Source organism: Ceratosolen solmsi, unplaced genomic scaffold (assembly GCF_000503995.2).
Source record: "Ceratosolen solmsi marchali unplaced genomic scaffold, CerSol_1.0 scaffold56, whole genome shotgun sequence".
In the NCBI taxonomy this organism is placed as follows: domain Eukaryota; kingdom Metazoa; phylum Arthropoda; class Insecta; order Hymenoptera; family Agaonidae; genus Ceratosolen; species Ceratosolen solmsi.
The window spans coordinates 3909649-3931793 of record NW_011948425.1 but is presented as its reverse complement, the minus strand read 5'-3'; the positions used below and the strand labels follow the sequence as shown (position 1 = coordinate 3931793).

General features: G+C 37.2%; 2 protein-coding genes across 2 annotated transcripts in view; both read right to left on the bottom strand.

Annotated features, from left to right (window-relative positions):
* Nucleotides 1–8107, bottom strand: part of LOC105363024 (protein FAM13A) — an 18263-nt gene extending 10156 nt beyond the window's left edge. Inside the window, 3 exon segments of the mRNA XM_011500593.1 lie at nt 6863–7115; nt 7414–7831; nt 7886–8107. Coding sequence (XP_011498895.1) covers nt 6863–7115; nt 7414–7831; nt 7886–8077 — 863 coding nt within the window. The 5' untranslated portion in view covers nt 8078–8107.
* A 9929-nt stretch (nt 8108–18036) lies between these two features.
* Nucleotides 18037–21879, bottom strand: AGO2 (Argonaute 2). The gene is made up of 13 exons (XM_011500360.1): nt 21450–21879; nt 21176–21373; nt 20979–21102; nt 20517–20908; nt 20311–20430; nt 19967–20243; nt 19746–19907; nt 19528–19687; nt 19350–19443; nt 19096–19259; nt 18522–18795; nt 18252–18436; nt 18037–18174 (listed from the first exon to the last, which is right to left on the bottom strand). The coding sequence occupies exons 1-13, from the start codon at nt 21645–21647 to the stop codon at nt 18078–18080; spliced, it is 2445 nt and encodes an 814-aa protein (XP_011498662.1). The 5' UTR covers nt 21648–21879; the 3' UTR covers nt 18037–18077.
* Between the last annotated feature and the right edge of the window lie 266 nt (nt 21880–22145).

Sequence of the window (22145 nt, the reverse complement as noted above, 5' to 3'; positions counted from 1 at the left end):
GCCTCTCTCCCTTATTTGTTTACCTCCGAGTAGTTAGTTGCGCCCGCGTTAATAGGGAATCGGCGAAGCGACACTCGCTATTCGCACTCAATTCTAAATTGTCTTTTTAATTGGGCATTGTGTGTGGCTTTACTTGGCCGATCATTGCGACGTTATCGATCGCTATGGATCCCCATGAAACCTTAATGCGAATTCTCATGCTACTAGCGATTTGACGAAAAATAGAATATTTATCGGTGCTACGTGATACAATGCCAATTGAATTATGTTTTGAGAAATTATTGCGGTAGATCGAATAATGATGATGTTGTGCTCACCGATTAAAAGTATCTCATTTAGTATTGTTTACTTCCTCACTCTTTCGATATTTATTTTCACAATGTGAGGATTTTGGCGTGTTGCGCTATATTAAATAAGCTTCGCGCTAATGAAGTTTCATTGTGCGTGCGAAGCGCAACGTTTTAATAATACCAACAATTGCAATATCTAAAATCGTCGTTTTGTCAACTTTAAAAGTCATTACACCCGTATATCGCACTATTTCATTCTTTTTTCTTTTTTTTTCTCAACCCGATATGCATACAATTTTATATACACAACAAAGACGTTTGACACACACGCACACGCACACGCACACACACAATCTCTCTCTCTCTCTCTCTCTCTCTCTCTCTCTCTCTCTTTCACTCCGCAGGCGATTGTCGAAGTGCAAATGCGTACAGTCCCCCTCAGTTGCCAAAATCTATTTCTATAGCACGATCGGGACGCCACGAATGTACGGGACATCTCGAAAATTTCCATTATTACGCTAAACCCGTAACTTTCCTCAAGCTCGGACGCTAAACCATCGTTTCTATTTTAAGGGGAATATCAATCGATTGAGAAATTTTTATTTTTAACGTGTCATTCGCAAGAGCAACTGGTCCAGCTGGAAGACAAACAATTACTCGACGCAAAGATACGTCCCATTATGACGTTGAATTCGTCCTTAATCGACGCGGCGATTTGGAACGCTGCAGCAGGTCGGCAACGCTACATTATAACGCTTTACGCTTTGGCGCAATTGTGCGCAACGAGCCTCTCCCAATATGAATAAAAAAACAAAAAAAAAAAAAAAAAAAAAAAAAAAAAAAAAAATAGACGGCCGATTAATGCAACGCGTCGATGAAAATAAACGGCATCTACGCTTATTTGCATTAAATTAAGACAATCCTGGCAAGCTCGTCCGACGAGTCATCCTAGCGCCCGGTGCCGAAAGGATTAACTCGCCTCCCCGCAGCCTCCCGCGGATACTCACCGAGTCTTCTCGACTCGGGACAAGGAGCCGGCGAATAATGGGGGCAAACAAGTCGGCCGAGTCGTCCGGTAAATTTCCAGCGGCCGGTGATAATACACGCATTAAAGTAAGCCCGCAAAACGTGGCGCACGGCTCGCTCGAGGAGTGCGGTTTCGCCGGCCACGTGTGCGCTCGCACCGAGAATGATAGAGAGGGAGAGAGAGGGAGAGAGAGAGTGAGAGAGAAACGGAGGACGAAGGAGATTTGGAACCGGTTCGCGGAGGCAATGGGAGACCAGATTTCACGCGTGACGCGTGCAATGTATCTCGAAAGGGCAAAATATCGTCGGGCGCTCAGTCGGGTCCCCGACTTGCGTATCGAGCTTTTCTCCGCAAGCTTTAGGTGTAATGTCGTAGTGTTATGACAGGGGACAAAGCCGAGTGCTTCACGTACAAGGGAACATCCGGGGAAATGGGGAGGTGGGGATGGAGGATGGGGATGGGGAGGGGGAGAGGGAATGGAGGGGGGGGATTGATCTCGATGTATAGGAGACGGGATCGAGAATGTAGTTCGATTTATTGTAAAAATGGGAAAGAGACAGGTCACCATTTGCGTCTACGGGATGAAGAAAGTACTTTGGTAAAAGTGGCATCCTGTAAGAGCGGCCGATGAAAGCGTAAAGTCGCAATGGTCAGCAACGAGGCGAAGGAAGCGCGTACGCTGCACGTCCGCGTCCTCGTCCGACATAATGGAAAATTTCGGAACGATCGATCGACTTTTATTTCAGTCGCATAGCCATTGTTGCGTAAATGTACGTGGATATGTCAGCGCGATCGTGACACCCGAGATTCGGCAGCGACGGCGCCGACGTTGCGCGACCAAGAGGCGGGTATCGCTCCATTGGCGCGTAATCTCCGGCCCAATAAAAGTTAATTTCAATTAGCCGAGAACAAAACAAATCAAGAGAACGAGAGAGAAAGAGAGAGAGAGAGAGAGAGAGGGAGCGCAGACGTCGTTTAATGTACGCAATTAGATGAGAGGTGTCGAGCGAGCCGCGCGCAGCCAATGAACGAATTAATGATTCAACTCTCGATCGTTAGATGTGCTCTCGTGGTTCAATGGATGAGAACAACAACACCAGTCCATATTCATCGCGGCCAATGTTAAGTGCGTCAAATCCAATTGCCCATTGTCGCTCGTCTCTCTCTCTCTCTCTCTCTCTCTCTCTCTCTTTCTCTTTAATGCCAGTCACGCAGATTCATTTCTCACGTTGCGCAAGCCTCGTAGAGTTAATTAATGCGAGCGCGTGCGTGGATGTGGCGAAGAAAGGACTTGCGACGAGGATCAAGTGCACCATTGGGAATGGAATCGCTTCAATTGTTGAGAATGATCCACGGGAATCCTTGGCGAATGACGTTGAGTGAAGGACCAGTAACAAGGTCGAGCCGAGTTGCGCATTTATTAGCAGAATTAAGATTCGCCGTGTTTATCTGCCTGCCTTTGTAAATGATATTTCTAATTCGTGTCACTTGGAGTTTCGTGTTTACCCTCAAGATTAGTAAACCTGGTATATCGATTATGCAAATATTATATGCGACTAAGCTTGCTCATTATGCAAATTTAACGATAGTTTTATAGGATAAGGGATTTGAATATTGGTGATAAGTTTGTTAAGTGATTGATTGAAATGTTTTGTCAATCCTCTCATAGATCCTAGTTATATGGATTATACTTATATTCTTATATTTGTGGAGCTTGGATTATATGAAAAATAAAAGCATTGTGATTAAAGTTGCGATGATATTTTTAAGTTGGGCTTAAATATGGTTAAATTCCAGATATTCCATTGCTCTGTAAATCAACGAACTCCAATACCGAGTTTACGTAAGTACAAAGTTATCTAGGATATTGACCTTCTCAATTACATAATGCTTTATTACGTAAATACGAAGGTAGTTTTTTCAAAATGGAATTTCTTTAAAAGAAATCATCATCATGTAATTGAAAATCGAGCTTATTTCTTTTATAGGATTTGGATTAATTTCTTAATCTAAAGTGCAATTTTTCCAAAACGGGAGGTAGTAAATATCATCGAGAGGCAAGTAGTACTGGGATTAAATCCCCAGGTGGCCACACTTTCGACAGATGCATTAGTGAGTCTTCCCCGATTATCACAAATAGATTATCATTACTATATAATATGAGAGCGAATCTTCGGTAATATCTGAATATATAAGGTAAGGTTGGTCTGCGACAGTCACCACGAGTTTGCTGAGCCAATGACGCTAGGCTAAATAGATGGCGCGGCCAATGTCAATTTGAATTTTGATTATATAGCTTTATTATTTAGAAATTACGCTAATTGTGAATGCGATATAGGTGACAGCGAATGAATGCACAATTTGGTGATATTTTTAGAACTAACGAGTACTGTCTCAACTATTTTCTTAGAAACATTATTTCTCATTATTGAGTGCAAAGTGGTATCTTTTGAATGTGAGATATATTATGTATAAAATAAAATTGTTGATTACTATTGGGAAACAATTTTAACTAATACGTTTAGATTCATTATTTAGAGCTACATTATTACAATTGCTGCTAATTTAGAGAAAAATTGCATTTCTTGTGTCAATTGTAAGAATTTGAAAATATATGTTTTTTTTTCTTTATTTTTTTTTTTTTTTTTTTTTTTTTTTTTTTTTTTTTGTATTTAGTTTATACCTTATATATATATATATATATATATATATATATATGTATTTATTAAGAAATTATCGAGAATCAAGTTTAATCACTGTATTCTGTTTATTTGCTCGCGATTCTATTCCTCTCTTCTTGACATTGATATTCCCCAGTCAGAAGCAAATATCGATAGTATCAATTTATTCCTTATTATCAATTTATGATAAATTTTAAATCAACCATATGTATATAAAAATTCAATGTTTAAAAGTTATCGGGACAAATCGATTCGAATAAGAGCAAATACATCTTCAAAAGATTGAAAATTTGATGTGAATAAAACTAAATTAATAGTACGTATGTTCATGTAAGCTTTTTAAACTAATCCAAAACCGACCGACAGAATAAGGAAAGCTGAACAAATAAATGTAATTGAATAAAGAATAAATAAATAAGCCAGACTATGAAGTTTTACGTAAGACTGTACAAGAAATCAGAAAATCGTTAAAACAACATCGATACATAACTGGCATTATAATAAGGCGAGGCGTTGTGCTTTTGCGAAGCCCCGCATATGTCGGTAAGAGTTCGGGGAATCTCCTTAATTTGTTCGATTCCCAGAGATATTAACGCTTGACCCTGACTAACAACTACGTGCACCACGAGATGGCTATCAACGATATTTTTGCAGGCTTCCCAAAGCAATGCATTATGACATTTCATAAAGCTTCCAGATTAAACAGGTGAAAAAACGGAATACGAAGAGAGAGAGAGAGAACAACAACAGCGACAACAACAGCAACAACAATATAATAATAATAATAATAATAATAATAATAATAATAATAATAATAAGATTACAAGTATTTTGTCTTGTCAATCAACAGAACGCATCTTTTCTTTATGTTAGACACTACAACAAACAACAAACTGTACCTGCGCATAGAGTAATACAATAGAAAAATAGAGACACAGATATTGTAATGAAAACGAAGCTTGTACGAATTATGTAATGCACGAATCACCAATACAATGAGTGTCAAAATTTGTCAAATTAAAAAAAAAATCAAGGTTTTAGCTTCATTTGCTTAACTCGGTTATTTATACACCGACAAACATTTCATCAGTGATTATATTGTAGATTGCATATAATCTATGTAAATTCGAGAGCTCGGATCTTTTATTCGTTTTAATTTTGCTCTGTTCTATCAAATGATGATACATGTCATAATATTTCGTACACATTAGTGTTTATTTCAAGTCCTAGTTATTAGCTGAAAAATTTTTAATTTTGGCATGTCTTGAAAATTGTGGGGAGAAAGAATAACGAATGCTTTTACTGGTACAATCGCTCGCTTTGTCACGCCATATGCCATCGATCAATTACACAGTGGATTGTACAAATGTTCACATACATTCAAAACGTCAAAATTATAATAATTTGGTATTGTAATTCCCGACTGAGCCTCTCTGATATAAAACTTGGGAGAAATTTCTTTTATTTGCCATTGAAAAACAATAATATCAGTTTCTATACAGAGTTCTATATTACATAGCTTCCGTATAGGTGGCACAATGAAAAGAAAGCAGAAACTGCTAACATGTTATATAACGCGCCAATTGTCCACATCGGGACATTGAATATTATTGTATTATTGTATCATTGAATTGTTAACTCGTCTTTCTTTATACAAACTGAATCCCGATAGCTCGCTACCAAAAAAAAAAAAAAAAAAAAAAAAAAAAAAAAACGATATATTATTCCCAATGGCGATAAGAAGCAGTGATTGTCAGCAGATGTTTTAGTAATCGAATAAAAATAAAAAAAACAAATGTATTTGCAACTTGTCGCTTGTAATTTTTAATTCGCGCTTTTGCCTTATTTGAATTCGGCATTTCAATATTATTTATACAATACTCCGACGTTTAGAAGTGACGAATTATTATTGTTGGAAAGCTTTTTTCTTTTTTTACATTTAAATGGAAGAAAAGGAACGGCACAACGGAACAAATTTATTAATTAATATTTATTTAGTTTATTGGGAAGAGCCTCTCTTATATTTGCCTCCGAACATCTTCAATAAATACATTAGCAATTTGATAGAAGAATATCGCACATTGCTTAAAATAAAATAACAATTAAAAAGTATTTAACTACGGATTACTGTTTATTTTCTTTTGTTTTTGTTTTTAATTCTTAGATGAATGTAACATTTTTCAAAAATTTCTCCAATATAAATTATATCGATATAAATTCGAGATGTAAATAAGATATAAATACTAGTTACGAGTTAAATTAAAATTATAAACCTGCTTTATTACTTTCTCTCTATCTTTTCTAATGCAATAATTACACAATAGCAACGTTGTTAGCATTAAAGCTTTAATCGTTTGCAATTGCAATGGACCAATAATAATTACTGTAACAGCACGACGAGTTAAAATCCAAATTTCAAGCTACTTATTCAATAAGTATTTATTCGAATAGTGATAAAATGTAGGGATATGCAACTACGACACAAAATTAACAAATAATACGATCTTGGGTATGAGATTATAACAGAAAGGGAGAAATAAAAGAAAAAGTGAAATAAAAAATTCTAACTGTAGATAGAAGTCTTATATTGGAGTCGAATAGCAGCAACTTGCATAATCACGAAATCAATAATTACTTATATCCTGAATATTTTTCGAATCATTGATTGCAATCGAAATATTTAAGAATTCTTGATAATGTTTTTAAATATTTACGAGATCGAGGTGATTGCTGAGGCATTTGCTCGCTCCAGCCAGTTTCATTGATGAAATCCAACTCCCGGTCGCAATACCATCCGAGTGCATTGCACCCAGCATATCCGATTCGGAAGGTCATACACGAGAGGCGCACGAGAGTTTCCTTACCTGCTGCTATCCGGATAGATGAGGGAAGCGTCGACTAGGAGGTCGCGCATCAGCAGCGTCGCAGGGGGCACGTGGGGTACGAGTAGAGGCGCAAATATACCGGGTAAGCCTGCGCTGCAGCCATGCTGGTGCTCGAAGCGCCCGAGGAAGAGGAGCAGATACTCGAGGAGTCGACCCTTGGCACCGGGCAACTCCTTCGCCAGCAGCTCTCGGGTCTTATTGATCCAGCACTCTCGATTCCTGGGCCGCTCTTCTGCGAACACGCGATCGTCAATACGTTACTCTCTATCCCTGTCTGTTTCATAATCCGCGAGCGCCGAGCTCGAGTTCCTTCACCCGAATCCCCATCGACTATCGCTGATTCGCGCCCTCGTTAATTTGCTCGCGAATCGCTCGAGACCCCGATGGTTATTACCATTACCGCGGATAATTTTTTCCAACTCGCTCGAACTCTTGCATTAAGACTCGCGATGACGACGTGGAACATCGATCGTCCCGATCGCGCTCGTTATCGTCGACGTAGCTAAGTGGCGGAACGCGCAGATACTAACGAGAGTGTAATTGCAGCAGCTTGGAGACGCAGGTGGATCCGACGAGGGGTTTGGGTAGCTCCTTGAGGTACTGTCTGAGGAGGAGGGCTGCGGTCGCTGGGCAGGCGGCGGCCTCGAGGTCGGCGTCACCCCGGCGCTCGAAACCGAGCCGCAGACGCTCGGCGAGTCGCGAGCTGCCGCTCGCCATTCGGAAGAGGGCCGAGTTGTGGAATCCGTGAGCCTCGATGTAGCGGCAGATCCTGTGGACGACGTGGGGCACCCCGCATTCATGGGGCGCGAGCTCGAGCTCCACACCGAAACTGGTGCGCCCGGAGCCGCCATGGCATCCGCTTGGGGCTGAGGTACCGCGGCCCAGGAGCGTTCGCTTCACCCGCGCCAATCGTGATTCATCTCTCTGTTGTTGTTGTTGTTGTTGTTGTTGTTGCTGCTGCTGCTGCTGTTGCTGTTGCTGGTGGTGACATGCCTCGACGACCGGTCTCCGCTCTTGTTCCTCCTCCTCCTCCTCCTCCTCCTCTTCCTCCTCCGCATCCGTATCTTCAGTGCGTCTCAGGTGCCGTCGCTGCTTCTGCTGCTGCTGCTGCTGTTGCTGTTGCTGCTGCTGCTGCTGCTGCTGCTGCTGCTGCTGCTGCTGCTGCTGATTAGCCTCTTGTTGAGGGCCTCTCATCCCACTGCTTCGCCTGCACCGCGACCCACTGCCGCACTGGCCGACAAAGGCAAAATCAGAGTTATTCGATTCATTAATGACGCTCGCCGAGATTAGATGAATATGGGCAGGATACTGGGATTGAACAACAACAGCGATCATGTTGTCGTCGTCGTTGTCGTCCATGGTCTCGAGTCCCGACAAGTGGAAAGGGTTATCGTTGCTCGAGAATGTTATTACCGGGTTATTCGAGGATATGTAATTAGAGGAACGTCCTTTGATATTTTAATTCTGGACGCAAGTGGAAGTTTTACGAAGCTTTTGTTATTCTCCAAAGTTCGAGAAATGCGTGGGGGAAATGGAGAGATGTCGATAAGTACACGTGCCATCGCACTTATTGATCATCATGTTAATCCACTGTCTCACAACTGTTAAAAATTACAAATATGTCTTATCTTGTAAAAAAAAAAAAAAAAAAAAAAAAAAAAAGCGCAGAGCCATTGTATTTAAGTATAATGAAATGATGAAATGAAACAAATGTTAATTTGAAAAGTTAAAAAGTACTTTAGGACTGGAATATGTCATTGGCTTGAACGAAATAATATATTGTAACAATAAAACGTAATTTTCGCGTAAATGAATTAGCCAAAATATTAATTGACCGTTTAATATATTTAATATCGATTTTTTAAGAATTAAATTAAACGAAATTAAATATTGAACATTTATAATGTATAAATACGAAATAAGCTCAAGTAATATCATGATAATAATTCAATCGCTATAAGTAGAAGCATATTTGTTCAAATATCGATTGTAAATATAATTAATAAAAAGAAGTTAGAATAATGCTAAATAAAGACTTTATTGACTGTGGTAGTTGAATTTCATTAAAATTATTTACGTTTTCATTAAATAAGCGCATAACGATTACATTCTTACCCATTGTGGGAAAAGAAATTGTACGCAAACTTATTAGACATGCACTTATTATAAATAGTAGAAATTAAAAAAATAAATAAAATAAATAAATAAAATCAATACCATGATAATGTCAAATTATTGATTGCAGATAATTCAAGTATTTTTGGTAATTTAATAAATACAGGCTGATTATTGAAATTGATGTAAGTAGATACGAAGCTCGAAAATGTATATGAAAGTAAAAATAGCCAATAAGAAATAATGCATTGATTATTCGAGTCACTTGTCAAACTGTGTACTCAAGTCGTATTAAATATTGATAAAGACAACAATATTTTCCGACTAAAGTAGTAGAACTAAATATTGTAGGAAAGCTCAGTGATGATATAAATAACTCGTAAATTAATATACCAAATAAATATTTAGAACTTCCATAGTCATCAAAAGTCTTAATATTTAATAATAATCATGATAATGGGCAGGTTTTTTTTTTTTTTTTTTTTTTTTACTAGAATTCTTTGGAGATGTTTTCATTTTAAATTAAAATAAAAACTGTGGCGTCAAGGAAGAAAATGCAAATAGATTGAATCAATTTATTCTACATACTTGAAATATTATTACATGACGATGTATGTCAATTCGTCGAATGGAATTTCTACTCACAGGAGTAAAATTGCAGAGTAAATTATTTATGTGTATACGTGTGCTTGTGTATTTGTTTAAATATACTTGTATTTTATTAAAACCGGTAGGCATGAGAGTTTGTTTGTAAATATATATATATATATATATATATATAGATAGATCGATAGATAGATTTGTTGTTGTTGTTGTTGTTGAAGTTATATTATTACATTGTTTTGACAAGAAATTCAAGCTTAAAGTAAACTCCTTCGAGCTTTCTGGCTTTAAAAGAGCATTAAATATCTTTGTTATCGGTAAAATTTACACTGGACTCAAGCTTGAAAGTTCATAGTCTAGTTCATTCGGCGTGTTATCGGATAAATAATGCTCCCGGCGAGCGAGAAAAACTCTTGAGTCAAAGAACGATTGATGATCGAATAGGAAGAAATGAAGGGAAAGACAAATGGATAATTGAATAATAAAAAGAGGAGGATAAAGTAGGATAAGGATAACGATGTGTTTAAGGATAGAAAGTCATACTTACAATACACTTTTTCGCGACTCTCCACAGGTTGATGTGTGGGGTGTCCAATGGCAAGTAAGGTCGGCACCACTTAGCTGGGCCTCTGTCACTCGTTGGCCGCAGATCTTCTCGTATTGCCGCGCGTCCCGGCACTCAGACGCATCCCGGCGCCATCGCCGAGGCGCCGACTGCCGGCGGTCGTGGTGGTGACAGTGGTGGTGGTGGTGGTGACAGTGGTGGTGGTAGCGGTGTAGTGGTGGTGACGGTGGCGACGGTGGTGGTGGTCTGACTACGGCGGTGACTGCGGCGACGTCGGCGACGGTGATGGCTGCGGTGGCGTCGAATAACGGGCAACTCGCTGACAACGGCGTATCTCGACACGTGCGATCAGTCCAGGTGCTCACGGGTTCATGTCCCGGTCGCGACACATGGCACGAAGCGCTGCCTATGGCTGCTTGAGAAAGTGGGTCGACACCAATCGTAGCTTAAGCATCGAAGGCCCCGCTCGCCCCGCCTGCGCCTTACGACACCCGCAGCTTAGGTCACCACTCCTATGACCCTAGCCCTTGCATGCTTTTACGGCCCTTCTCCTGATCTGAAACAGCCAGCGTCCAGAGGACGACAACGCTTTAGTCGACCAGATTACCTCATCCTCGTAACAGCGCGACTTTTCACTTTCGCATCGATCGTTTTCACCCTTCCTTCATCATCCCTTCTCCCATCTCCCATCTCCCTTCAATCCCTTCATCGTTAATCCTAACGTCACCCACCCATCCACCCACCTCACATTTCTCTTTTCATACCAGTTCGGCCAAATTTTACATAACTCGGCTCCTTTTTCACAAAATTATTAAAGCGCTAAGACTTGCGAGACTCTTAAATGCATCCCTTTGGCTTATAAGCATAAGCGTGAGAATAAACAACAATCACATTGCAATTAGTGCTTGTCGTTATTCGTTTATCTTTGCACATCAACATTTAGCCAAACATTAAAGTACAAAGCAAATTAATCTATCATCAATCTTACAAGCCTTAATAAGTTGTCTTTAATTGATCATTATAGTATATTGGTCTTCCTCTCATTCTTTTTTAAACAAAAATCCAAGTGCTTTAAGCCCTTCATGTATTATACAATTAATTAATTAATTAAAAAAAAAAAAATAAATAAAAAAAAATCCATAAAAAATTCATTATTTTATCAAGTGATTATAATCTAAGGAATCCTAACTGCTCGATTTAATAATATAACAAAAATTATTCGTACGTAATGCATTAAATTTTTGATAATACACTTAGTCGACATATATTCTCTACCCTCACTACAAATACTTATATTAAAGGGTAATAATTAAAAAGAAAAAAAGAAAAAAAGAAAGAAAAGAAAGAAAAGAAAGAAAAGAAAGAAAAGAAAGAAAAGAAAGAGAAATCCTTACCCAATCTTTATGCAGTCACAAAATCATATATATCTACACGTATAATTTATACTTAAATTGATATAATTTCAAAAGTATGCGCAGAGAGCATGTAATTTATGCTTAAATTTGCAAAGTTCTAAAGTATCGACTGTAGGTAGAAGGAAATTTGTATATAACGTAATTATCAAGCGCGTAAATAATATTATTTAAATATTAATGCGCGCACGAATGTGCAAGTAACATTCGTAATTGAAAACAGAGCATTGTAAGGCGAATAATGATTATTTAGCCGGTAATAAAAATTAATTCTCACACCGCCAAAATATTTGAATATGTATTTGAATTGAAGAGTGAATATTTCGAAGTATATTTCGATGGTCTGATATTACGAAAAAGTTATTATAACAACTGCGCGGCAATTAAGCCAGCAATAAGCGTTACGTAACAATAAGGACGAGTTGGAAACGTAAGAGTGAGCATCGCGTTGCAGCGAGCCGACATTCCATATAAATTTAGACGAAGAAAACGGTGTCCGAAATTCGGAAGAGGCGTTACTGAGCCGCGATTGTAGCGTGTAGTAACCCGAGATAAATGTTAAGGGAAAATGTAAATCATTCGCTGATAGCAACGATAGATACCTTCCTTCCACGGCGACGAGGCGATCGACGTCACAGCTCAACTCGCGAATTGTCGTATCGAACAGCTCGGCACCCCCTCCGCGCGCACTATATTACATATCTCGAGAGCATTGCCGCCGAGAGCCGACGCGCACGCGCTCACTAGAGAATCCGGGACGAGTGTCCGAGGTGACGGATGAGGAGACGATGCGCTCGTGGACCTCGCGCGACTCTTGGCGAATGACGCGCTGCCCGTTAGTCCCGTACTGCGTCGCAAGCGTCGTCGGGGGTTGTCGTAGGATCGCCTCCACCACGTCGTCCAGGCGCCGCCGACGCGCGCACCCCGTCAAACTTCCCCGCGACCAATCGATAGACACGGGCGCTCTCTCGCCTTATTTACGAGCGACGCAGCAGCCGAATTAGCCGGGCCATAGGGCTCGACACCGTCACCGTCGCCGTCGCGCCTCAACGGAATACGATCGATCGATCCCGGCCACTCGCTATCTCCGCTTTTCGCGGATCCCGCACGGTCCTCCTCCTCCTCCTTCTCCTCCTCCTTCTCCTCCTCCCCCTCCTCCGTCAACATCTTCTTCTTCTTTTCTCTTTAGAAACGTCAACGTATCGACAGACCACGATTATGGGTCTCGCGTAACCGATCATCGTCACCTTCTTTTTTTAAAGCTTCGACGCTTGCTTCCCCTACGTATGCCTCCTTTAATTGAAATTTAATCGACACTCCATCCTCCTCCTACTTATTAATCGTTATTCCCTTTACAGTGTGGAGCCAATTTTTTTTTCCTTTTTTTTTTCTTTTGTATCAATTATATATCTTCCTTTGTGATTCAAACAACGGCGTAGCCAACTCTTATCGATAATAAAAAGAAGAAGGAAAGTCTATACTCTCAACGCAATGCGACTCGGGGATGATGAAACTCCTTAAAAATTAAAAAAAGAAATAAAAAAAAAAACACAAACCACTTGCTTCGTTTACGTAACCGAGTACAAGTTTATTGTTAGGTGTTCGTTGTACTTACTCATATACTACTACTATTACTGCAATTACTCCAGTCACCTCTACTATTACTACTTATACTACTGCCTGCCTACAACAACAACAACAACAACAACAATAAGAATTTCTACCGCTACTACTACAATTTTATTACGAACATTTTCTCATTGTTCGAAACAGTGGAAAATTCCCTAACGTCGACAGTCGAAGGGATAAGCGGACGATCTCGGGAGACACGGGCAGAGAAAAATATGCGCCACCGTTGAAGAACAACGACCTCCTTCTGGTCGACTCTATCCACTCGCCCTCCGCGCTGCCGCTCGCGCACATGCGTACGCGTTCTGTCAGCAGCAAGATCGTTGTACTTTCTTCCCTCGTACTTTCTTTTCTCGCTCTAATAATACATGGAGTCTTCGACTCGGATAATCGGATCCCATGGAACATCCTCGCTTATTACCGATTATCGCGATTTGTTTGGTAGCGACGAAAAAAAAACGCGGCTCATCACCGATATTCGTCACGATACCTGGGGCAGGGAAGATGGGGGAGGAGAAGCGCAACGGGTCGCCCCTTTCACCAAACTATTCACACGACCCGTCAACTGTCACCGATCATGGCTAATTAACGTACCTTACTTACCGATCCTCAAGATTGATACGTGTCTCCCTACAGAGTGGCTGGCCCTTCACTCTCTCTCTCTCTCTCTCTCTCTCTCTATATATATATATATATATATATATATAGAGAGAGAGAGAGAGAGAGAGAGAGAGAGAGAGAGAGAGAGAGAGAGAGAGAGAGCGCGTGTGGGCGTGCGTGCGCGAGCGCGCGCGTACGTGTACGAGGGAGCGTGAGTGAAGCGAGTGAGTGTGTGTGATATATATATATATATATATATATATATATATATCACACACACTCACTCGCTTCACTCACGCTCCCTCGTACACGTACGCGCGCGCTCGCGCACGCACGCCCACACGCGCTCTCTCTCTCTCTCTCTCTCTCTCTCTCTCTCTCTCTCTCTCTACTCTCGTTGGCTACCCTTTGTGATAGCCCGAACAAGAGAAGAATAGACGACGAGTTGCCAACTGCTGCTGCTGTTGCTACTGCCGCTGCTCCACGAACGCTTTCTCCACGCACTCAAGGTCGTCCTTACTCTACTCGGCAATTCAACAAGCGAGAGTACTCGCGTGCTTATCCATTGTACCGAGATTGATAATTATTAACGCGAGCGCGCAATCCTTGGAAAGTAATGCGACTGTCCCCGTACGAGGGGAAGCCATCTTCCTTCTACCAACACCACGAACGCGCATTAAAGCGATTAAAGCGGAAGAGGAACGCGAGGCTGCCGCTCTCGCATTCTTCTACGTCACAATTTTACGACCTTCTCATTGGCCCTTTGCCGAGTGGTCAGGCATTCTGGCGCCAACAGCTTGACATTTCAAAATCCGAGTGCCGTGGTTATTGGAGTTTTTTTTAGCAGTCGAATCGTGAACGAAACGCCGCCTTTATTTTCATCGCTTTACAATTACTTCCTTGTCGTTACGAGCATTGTCCTCGTTGTCGAATAATCGCGCTCGATGAACCTTTGCCGATTTATAAGCTGCTGTCAAAAGAAACCGAAACACTCTTAACACGTTGTTTGGTCCTAACCAATGTTTGGTCAATGGTGGCTGTCGTCGACTATATGATAATACGATAAGCTTTTCTCGCCGCGTCATTCCATTTTCCATTAATCACTTTATTCCTTTTAAACAATCACAAACAAATAACATCGGACTTTTGCCGTAATCATTATTCCTTTACGATACGCGTAAATTACTAATTACGTCTTCATAAAGTTATAAAGAATTGCAATAGAATTTTTATAGGGCTTACGATATATTATAGGATACGTCAGTTGATAGGATGAGTCAGTTGAATAATAGAGCCCTCGAGATTTCGATCAATAAACTATATAAAATTATTGAAAGCCATTATTATTATTATTATGGTCGTAAGACGTAAGGCGCGATGGGATTTGGCAACAAATGCATCGATTCGATGAAATAATAAAAACTAATTGTATTACGTCGCGTGCATAATCGAAGTCGCATCGCAGACTACAACATTATTTCACCAAGGGCTATGCAGATCAATGGATAGTTTTGGCGAAAGGTAGAACTTTTCGTGAACGAGAGTCTTTGGAATAAGATCCGTATGCGAGTAGACCACGGGATTTCAAAAAACCGTGATTGTAAAAAGTGATGACGGGAAACGAGTGACTCTAAAAATAGACATCTCGTACAAACTCGCGGAATAACTGTTTCTTCTATAAAAAAAAAAAAAAAAAAAAAAAAAAAAAAAAAAAAAAACAACGAATTATTTAAGTCTCATTGTCCAAAAGCTTTTATAAATATCTCGGATGCGAAAAAACTACCAAGGATAACTTAAGAACAAGTAATGTATATAACTAATGTTATACCAAATTTCAATAGAACGTGGAAACTCATAGTGGAATTTTCTCATCCATGTTCGCGCCTTTTCATGTTCAGTTACGATCCTACAACAAAATTACAATTCCATTCTATTATATTTTTATTAACATTATGCATTTTCGAGAAAGTAAGACTATTAGAAAAATGATAATAAAAGATAAGAGGAGGCGAATGCGAAGAGATGTATAACCGATGAATAATAATAATAATGAACAGCGCTTTGGTTAATTTTTTAATCCGCGGGTGAATAAAATCTCCGGCTGCTTTGTTCGCAATTGCTGTCGCACGAGCGTATAATATAATATAAATAAACGTATAATACAAAATATTCATTTACCATTAACGCATCACAATGGCTAATTACAATTAGGTTCATGGGAGGGCGATCGCCAGTCTCGAGCCAAGCTTGAGTCACACCGACTGGAATGTGGATTAAGTTACAATAAACAATAATAAATCTCGTATTCCATAGTGTCTTTTATAATAAAGCTATTGTGATGTTTCTACAAGCGCGTAATCGGCGCAACTAACGAGGCACCGCGAAAAAATTGTGACAAGAGACTGTTCATCGATTCGCCGTTATAATACAGCAATTTGATAAAGCTTGATCGTACGATTGATTTTTAATAATGTTGGCCGATCGAGCGACAATTTCATGAATAATCGTACGGCCATTGGGAGAATTAGGATCCGCTCTTTAAAAACATCGTCTCCAATTCCAATGGGGAATAATGCAATGCCACGCAATACCACGCAATGCCACGCAATGCCATGCTTTATGAGAACTAGTGAGCTTTAAGCCAATGGCTCGTTAATTTTCCAAGTCCGTGATGTCCTAGAGCCGTCCTTACACCAAGACACATCTTGTTCAGAATATTTTAAATGTTGCTGCTAACGGCACACAACGACATTTTTATCCTCAAGCTCGGCTATTCTTGCAGACGATGGTGGCTCGAGGCTCACTACGAGTTTCAGCAATGTTCGAACTATGAGGCTCTGATAAAATTTCTCTTATCAAGTTCGATAATTTTCTCGATAAGATTCTCAATGTACCAGATTATCGCTGCAAATAAGCATCGGGAAGCGGGGGACGGGAGGATAACTATGTGGTCTTATAATGCATGTATATCGTATAATCATCATGTGATAGTTTTCCAAATAAATGGAAATGTACACTTTCACTTGCTCTTAAAATAAATCGATTAAATTATACGAGAACTGTAAATTTGTTACTATTACGGAAACGTTTTGCTTAGCATAAATCATAATTTCATAAAATAAATTTAAAATAATACATTGCGTTGGTAATTATTATTATTATTATTATTATTATTGTTGTTGTTGTTTTTTTTTTTTTTTTTATTGAAAAAACCATTTATTATACGTTGGCGGTAGTTTTCCATTTTGGAAAATTAAAATTTACAATGATATAATACAGGTGTCAAGGAATTTCTTGGAAAATTGAACTTAAATCGGCACTTAGCTTCTCTTATTACTTCCTTTGATTTCTCATTATTTTCACGGTTAATAATTTGCTGAAACACAGTTTTTAAATTAGTTTTATAATAATAAATGCAAATGGTAAATTACTTTCGTTTGAAATTTTACACACGTGAATTGTTAAAATCAAGACGTATAAATGAATTATCCGAATGCGACTCGTTGATTATAACGATTAAGAAACTAATTGAATATTCGATGATTGAAGATATGCTTTTGAAAATGACGGGGCAACTTGTATTTTGATTAATTAAAAGTCAGAATGAAATGAGAACTTCAAAGTGAAAAAAATGCCTTGACTGAAGGAAATTCTCATTTCACCATCACACAAGCATAATAATGAAGAATATTATCACGTTAGTAAAATTGACAAACAAATTTTTAATTTAAAAAGAATTTAAAAGTTATGTTATGTGAATATTTTCATTTTTAACTACAGTCGTCGGAGCGGGCGATCTAATCAATAAAGATATATGTGTATGTATGAGTTTCAGGCGCACGTAATCATTGTGAACGCGTTGAACTTTATTTATGTGCAGATGAAATACAAAAGAGTGTAATATCGATACTAAGAATTTCTTGAATAATTTACGATAACACTAAACTTTATTAATTAATTAAGAAAACTGAATACTTATTTACGTTACACTTATTATGTTATTACGTTATACTTATTACGTTTTACAAATTATGAATAATATAAAGCTAACGTTAACTTATTAATAACTGTTAGATTATTTTATTTATTATTCTTACATACATTTCAGCTTCTACATTAATTTGTCGTGCTTGATCTGTTTACTAGTACAGTACATACATAGTTACTGTAAGATCAAGTAAAAAAAGTGATTTCTTATTAATTAAACATTATTATTATTATATAATCTTTAGTGTAAAAAACAAAAATATTCATATTTTTAAGAATAATTTTATACAAAAAACATTGGCATTCCTTTCAAAATTTCGGAATTAATGGTTAATTTCTTAAGCTGCTCTTGTTGTAAATGTTGCAGACTAATGGGCACACTGAAAGAAAAACAATTATTAATATTTTTAAAACGATTATATATTACAAAAAATATATATAAACAAGATCAACTTACTCTTCGGTAAGAGCCCTTGCCCTAAAGGCAGCGAGATGAGCATAATATGTTGGTGTAGGATAACTGACCGATCTTGTACACCGCGAAAACATATGACAAAGAAAATAAGTTAAATTCTCAATTTCGTCTTCCGACATGTCCGAATCGTCCCATAAACATCTATATTTGGTTGGACGCGCTGTACCCTAGTTTCAATTCAATAAACAATCAATGTCATTTTGTCCGTATCAATTATGTTCTCCAATAATAAAGTTATTAAAATATAATTACTTGAATACTAGCATGTGAAACTAAATAAAAATCAATATGAGAAGGATGAGTAATTGCCGTATCAACGATGGTACCAGCTTGGACATTAAAGTTTTTATGGGCATCGTCTGAAAATTGTGGCTGAAGAGGAAATAATCTTATGTGATGCCTTTTTTGAACAACTAGGAATGTAATATGTGGCTTATAGGATTGATTCAATTTTTCACAAGCTCTTCTAATAGCCATGAGTTCTTCATTCATTATTTCATGAAACTGCCCTTCGCTAACACCATCTCTATAGAGTTAAATACATTCGTGTAATTAAACATCAAAATGGCCATTTAATTATTAAATGATAAAATTTATCGACCGTGTTGTTCACAATTTATGCCGAGATTATTTTATTGGTAGAATTTGTACAAATTTCTTGCATATCACATATGTAGCTAAATTATGTTACTTGTCTACTTCAAATAGAAACTTTTAATCTTTGAATACAAACGTTCACAACTATAAATATCGCAATATTATGCAAACAAATAAACTTTAAGATAACTTTAAGAATTGAGAATGTAACTTTATGCAATAAATCTACCTATAGTAAATTATTTTTTGCGGTTGATGTCCAGTTTTCTGTAGAAAATACTTTAACTGAATTATGATAACTTCTGTAAGGCTGCTGATAATTTCTTGCCTCGGAGGTTGTAATCTTATTTCAACATTATACATAAATGCATTAGGATCATGGCTGGCAGTAATCTATGAGAAAAGAATGCAAATTTGTATTTAAAAATTGCTTACGGTAATATTAATTAATTTTTAATTAGAATAAAATATTAAATTTATTACTGCTGCAATAGATGGTATATTAATTGCATCGGGTGATGGATGTGTAACGTCAGCACCAACAATCATGCACGGTGTATTTAGGCATTTTGGTCGACTGGAAAAAAAAATAATTTGACTTTAAAATAACGTTTATAATAAAAACTAAAATATAAAGTATTTGTAACTACTATTATAATACCTCATTTTAGTTTCAAATGTATGATTAATACCATTTAATTTAGCATTAATTTTTAATAAAATATTTGTAAGTGTAGCATCAGATAATTTCATAAGAGTCTTGGATTTTAAACACTGCGTTAAAACGCCAACATTGAGTTCGGTTATTTGCTTAACTTTACCTAGAATATAATTTTAATATTTATATTCGATCTTAAATAATATGCTTGAATTACATACCATAAAGTCCTTTGGTCTCTGAAACAATGACTATTATCAATTTTAGGCCTTTTTTCTTCTGCTCATTAAAATACGCACTGAGCTCTCTAATATCAGACCCTCTTAACTGAATATTTCTAAATGGCGTTACAGGCTTACCAATTTGCATACCAACATTTTTACCTGCGTAATGAATTAATTATATTCTTTACGCATATGCAAATTAAGTATTAACAATTTACCTGTTTGCACTAATGCATTATTTAATTCATAAAGTTGTCTATCATCGGGAAATCTGGTAAGGTTTAAAATGGTCCATGAACCATCGCTAGAAATTAATGAACTTGGTTTTAAAAATTTATTTGGTCGCCATATTCCTTTTGCTACACGACAAATTCCATTTTGATACGACAACTGTGGTGGGTCCAAAACACGCGCCGGTACTTTTTCAAATTCACCATTAATGGAAATGTCGAATTCGTTCATACATGGGTTTCGCTCATAGTCAACCGACTGAAACTATATAGAACAAATTAAGAAAATTCAACTTTACTGTAATATTAAAATTTATTTTTTCATTATTTACAGCTTCGAGTATTTTTTTTTTGCGAATGGTGGTACTCGTTGCTGCGTATCTGACCATCGATGCTGTTTGATTAGGATTTAAAGGCTTCTGTACTGTCTGACCAGACACAATCGTACAAATCTATATAAAAAAATTGAATAATGACATCAAATTTTATATATATATATATATATATATATACATATACATGTATTTTCGTAACATACCTCGGGTGGAACATGTATATTTTTATCTCTAGGACCAACCCAAAGACAAGGTAAAAATGGATATTTAATAACATATTTTTTTTCAGATTTGTAATATTGCTCGACGCTTATTTTTGAACCATTGCATACAAACATATTGTCTCTAGGGCACTTTACTAAATCATTAATACGCTGAGTTCTTCTTGATGTAGCTTGACCTGGGATCTCCACCGTTACTTTTATATTTTTTAAAAATTTCTTAATATTATCCATATTATAATGAATTAAATTTAATAATTCATTAGGATCATTGATATTTGGTCCTTGGCGACCTCTACCACCACCTTCTTCGCTGCAAATTGTTTTCAATAAGTCTATTACGTTTTGCGATTTTGGAAATCCTTTGTACGACACTATAATTGAATATTTATTAAAATTTATTTAATAATAATCATTTGCATGCAAATATTTTATATAAATTACCATCCACATTCAGGTAAGGCTTCCAGCCTAAAACTGCCGATTGAAATAATCCAGTCCATAAGTCTAGACCACCTCCCAAAGATAGCACCTGCCCTTTGGGTGGTGAAAAAAATGAGCGTGCAATCTATGACGAAATTTAATTCCATTATAGATAATAAATAATTTTTTTCAAAAATTTTTTCTAAATCAAATTTTACCGTTATTGTATTGTTAGATGGAGCGTCGCGCAATATGACATCAAGAACTTGCAATCCAAGCTGATGATTATCATCTTTTTCTATACCAGGTTTTACATGTCTGAGCCATGACAAATCAATTTCATTAGCAATTTTAAAGGTAATTCGAAATTCTTTTTCTCTACCATCTTCGTTATGAACCTTTACGGTTATTGATTCCTCCACAAAGAATTATATGTTTACTTTACATTTATTATAAAAGATATTTATATAAATTGTTTAACTGAATACATACTGGATCTGCGATAGGTAAACGTCCAGCACTAAAAGCATTTTTCTTTCCATCAAAAGCTGGATTTCTATTTGGAAATAATATACTTTTCGCTGCTTTAAATGCTGGTCTTAATAAGTATTTTGGAAGATTAGGGACTATATCCACATCATAATGAATCGCTAAATGTTGAAATTTCGAACCAAATTTAATCTGCATCATATTGGTTAAAACTTCGATAGGACGACCTCGTGTACCAGCTTTAAGTGGGTTTTTGCGTCGTGGTATGTTTGCCAATATATTTTGAGTCTGACTTGACGCACGTTGAACCTCGTTTAAGAAAAAATATAATTTTCATATTATTTTATGGCAATTAAATGTCTTACGAAGCTAATTAAGGAATTTAACTGCTGTATCAATTGGTCTTCTTATAAAACATTTCGTTAAAAGCATTGAAAACTTTTCATTATAATTATTAATATTCTATTATAAATCTACAGATGCATAATTATTTAATATTCAAACTGATTCTACATAATTTAATGTATATTATTCGTAAATTTTGTTCATATATTAGAATTTTTAAAGTTCTATATTAATCAAGAAAATTGTAATAGCCAATCAAGAACTAAAATCATTTTGATATAAACAATATTATAAACGTAATTACAAAAAAAAAAACGAAATTACTATATATACACATATATATTTATATAATTT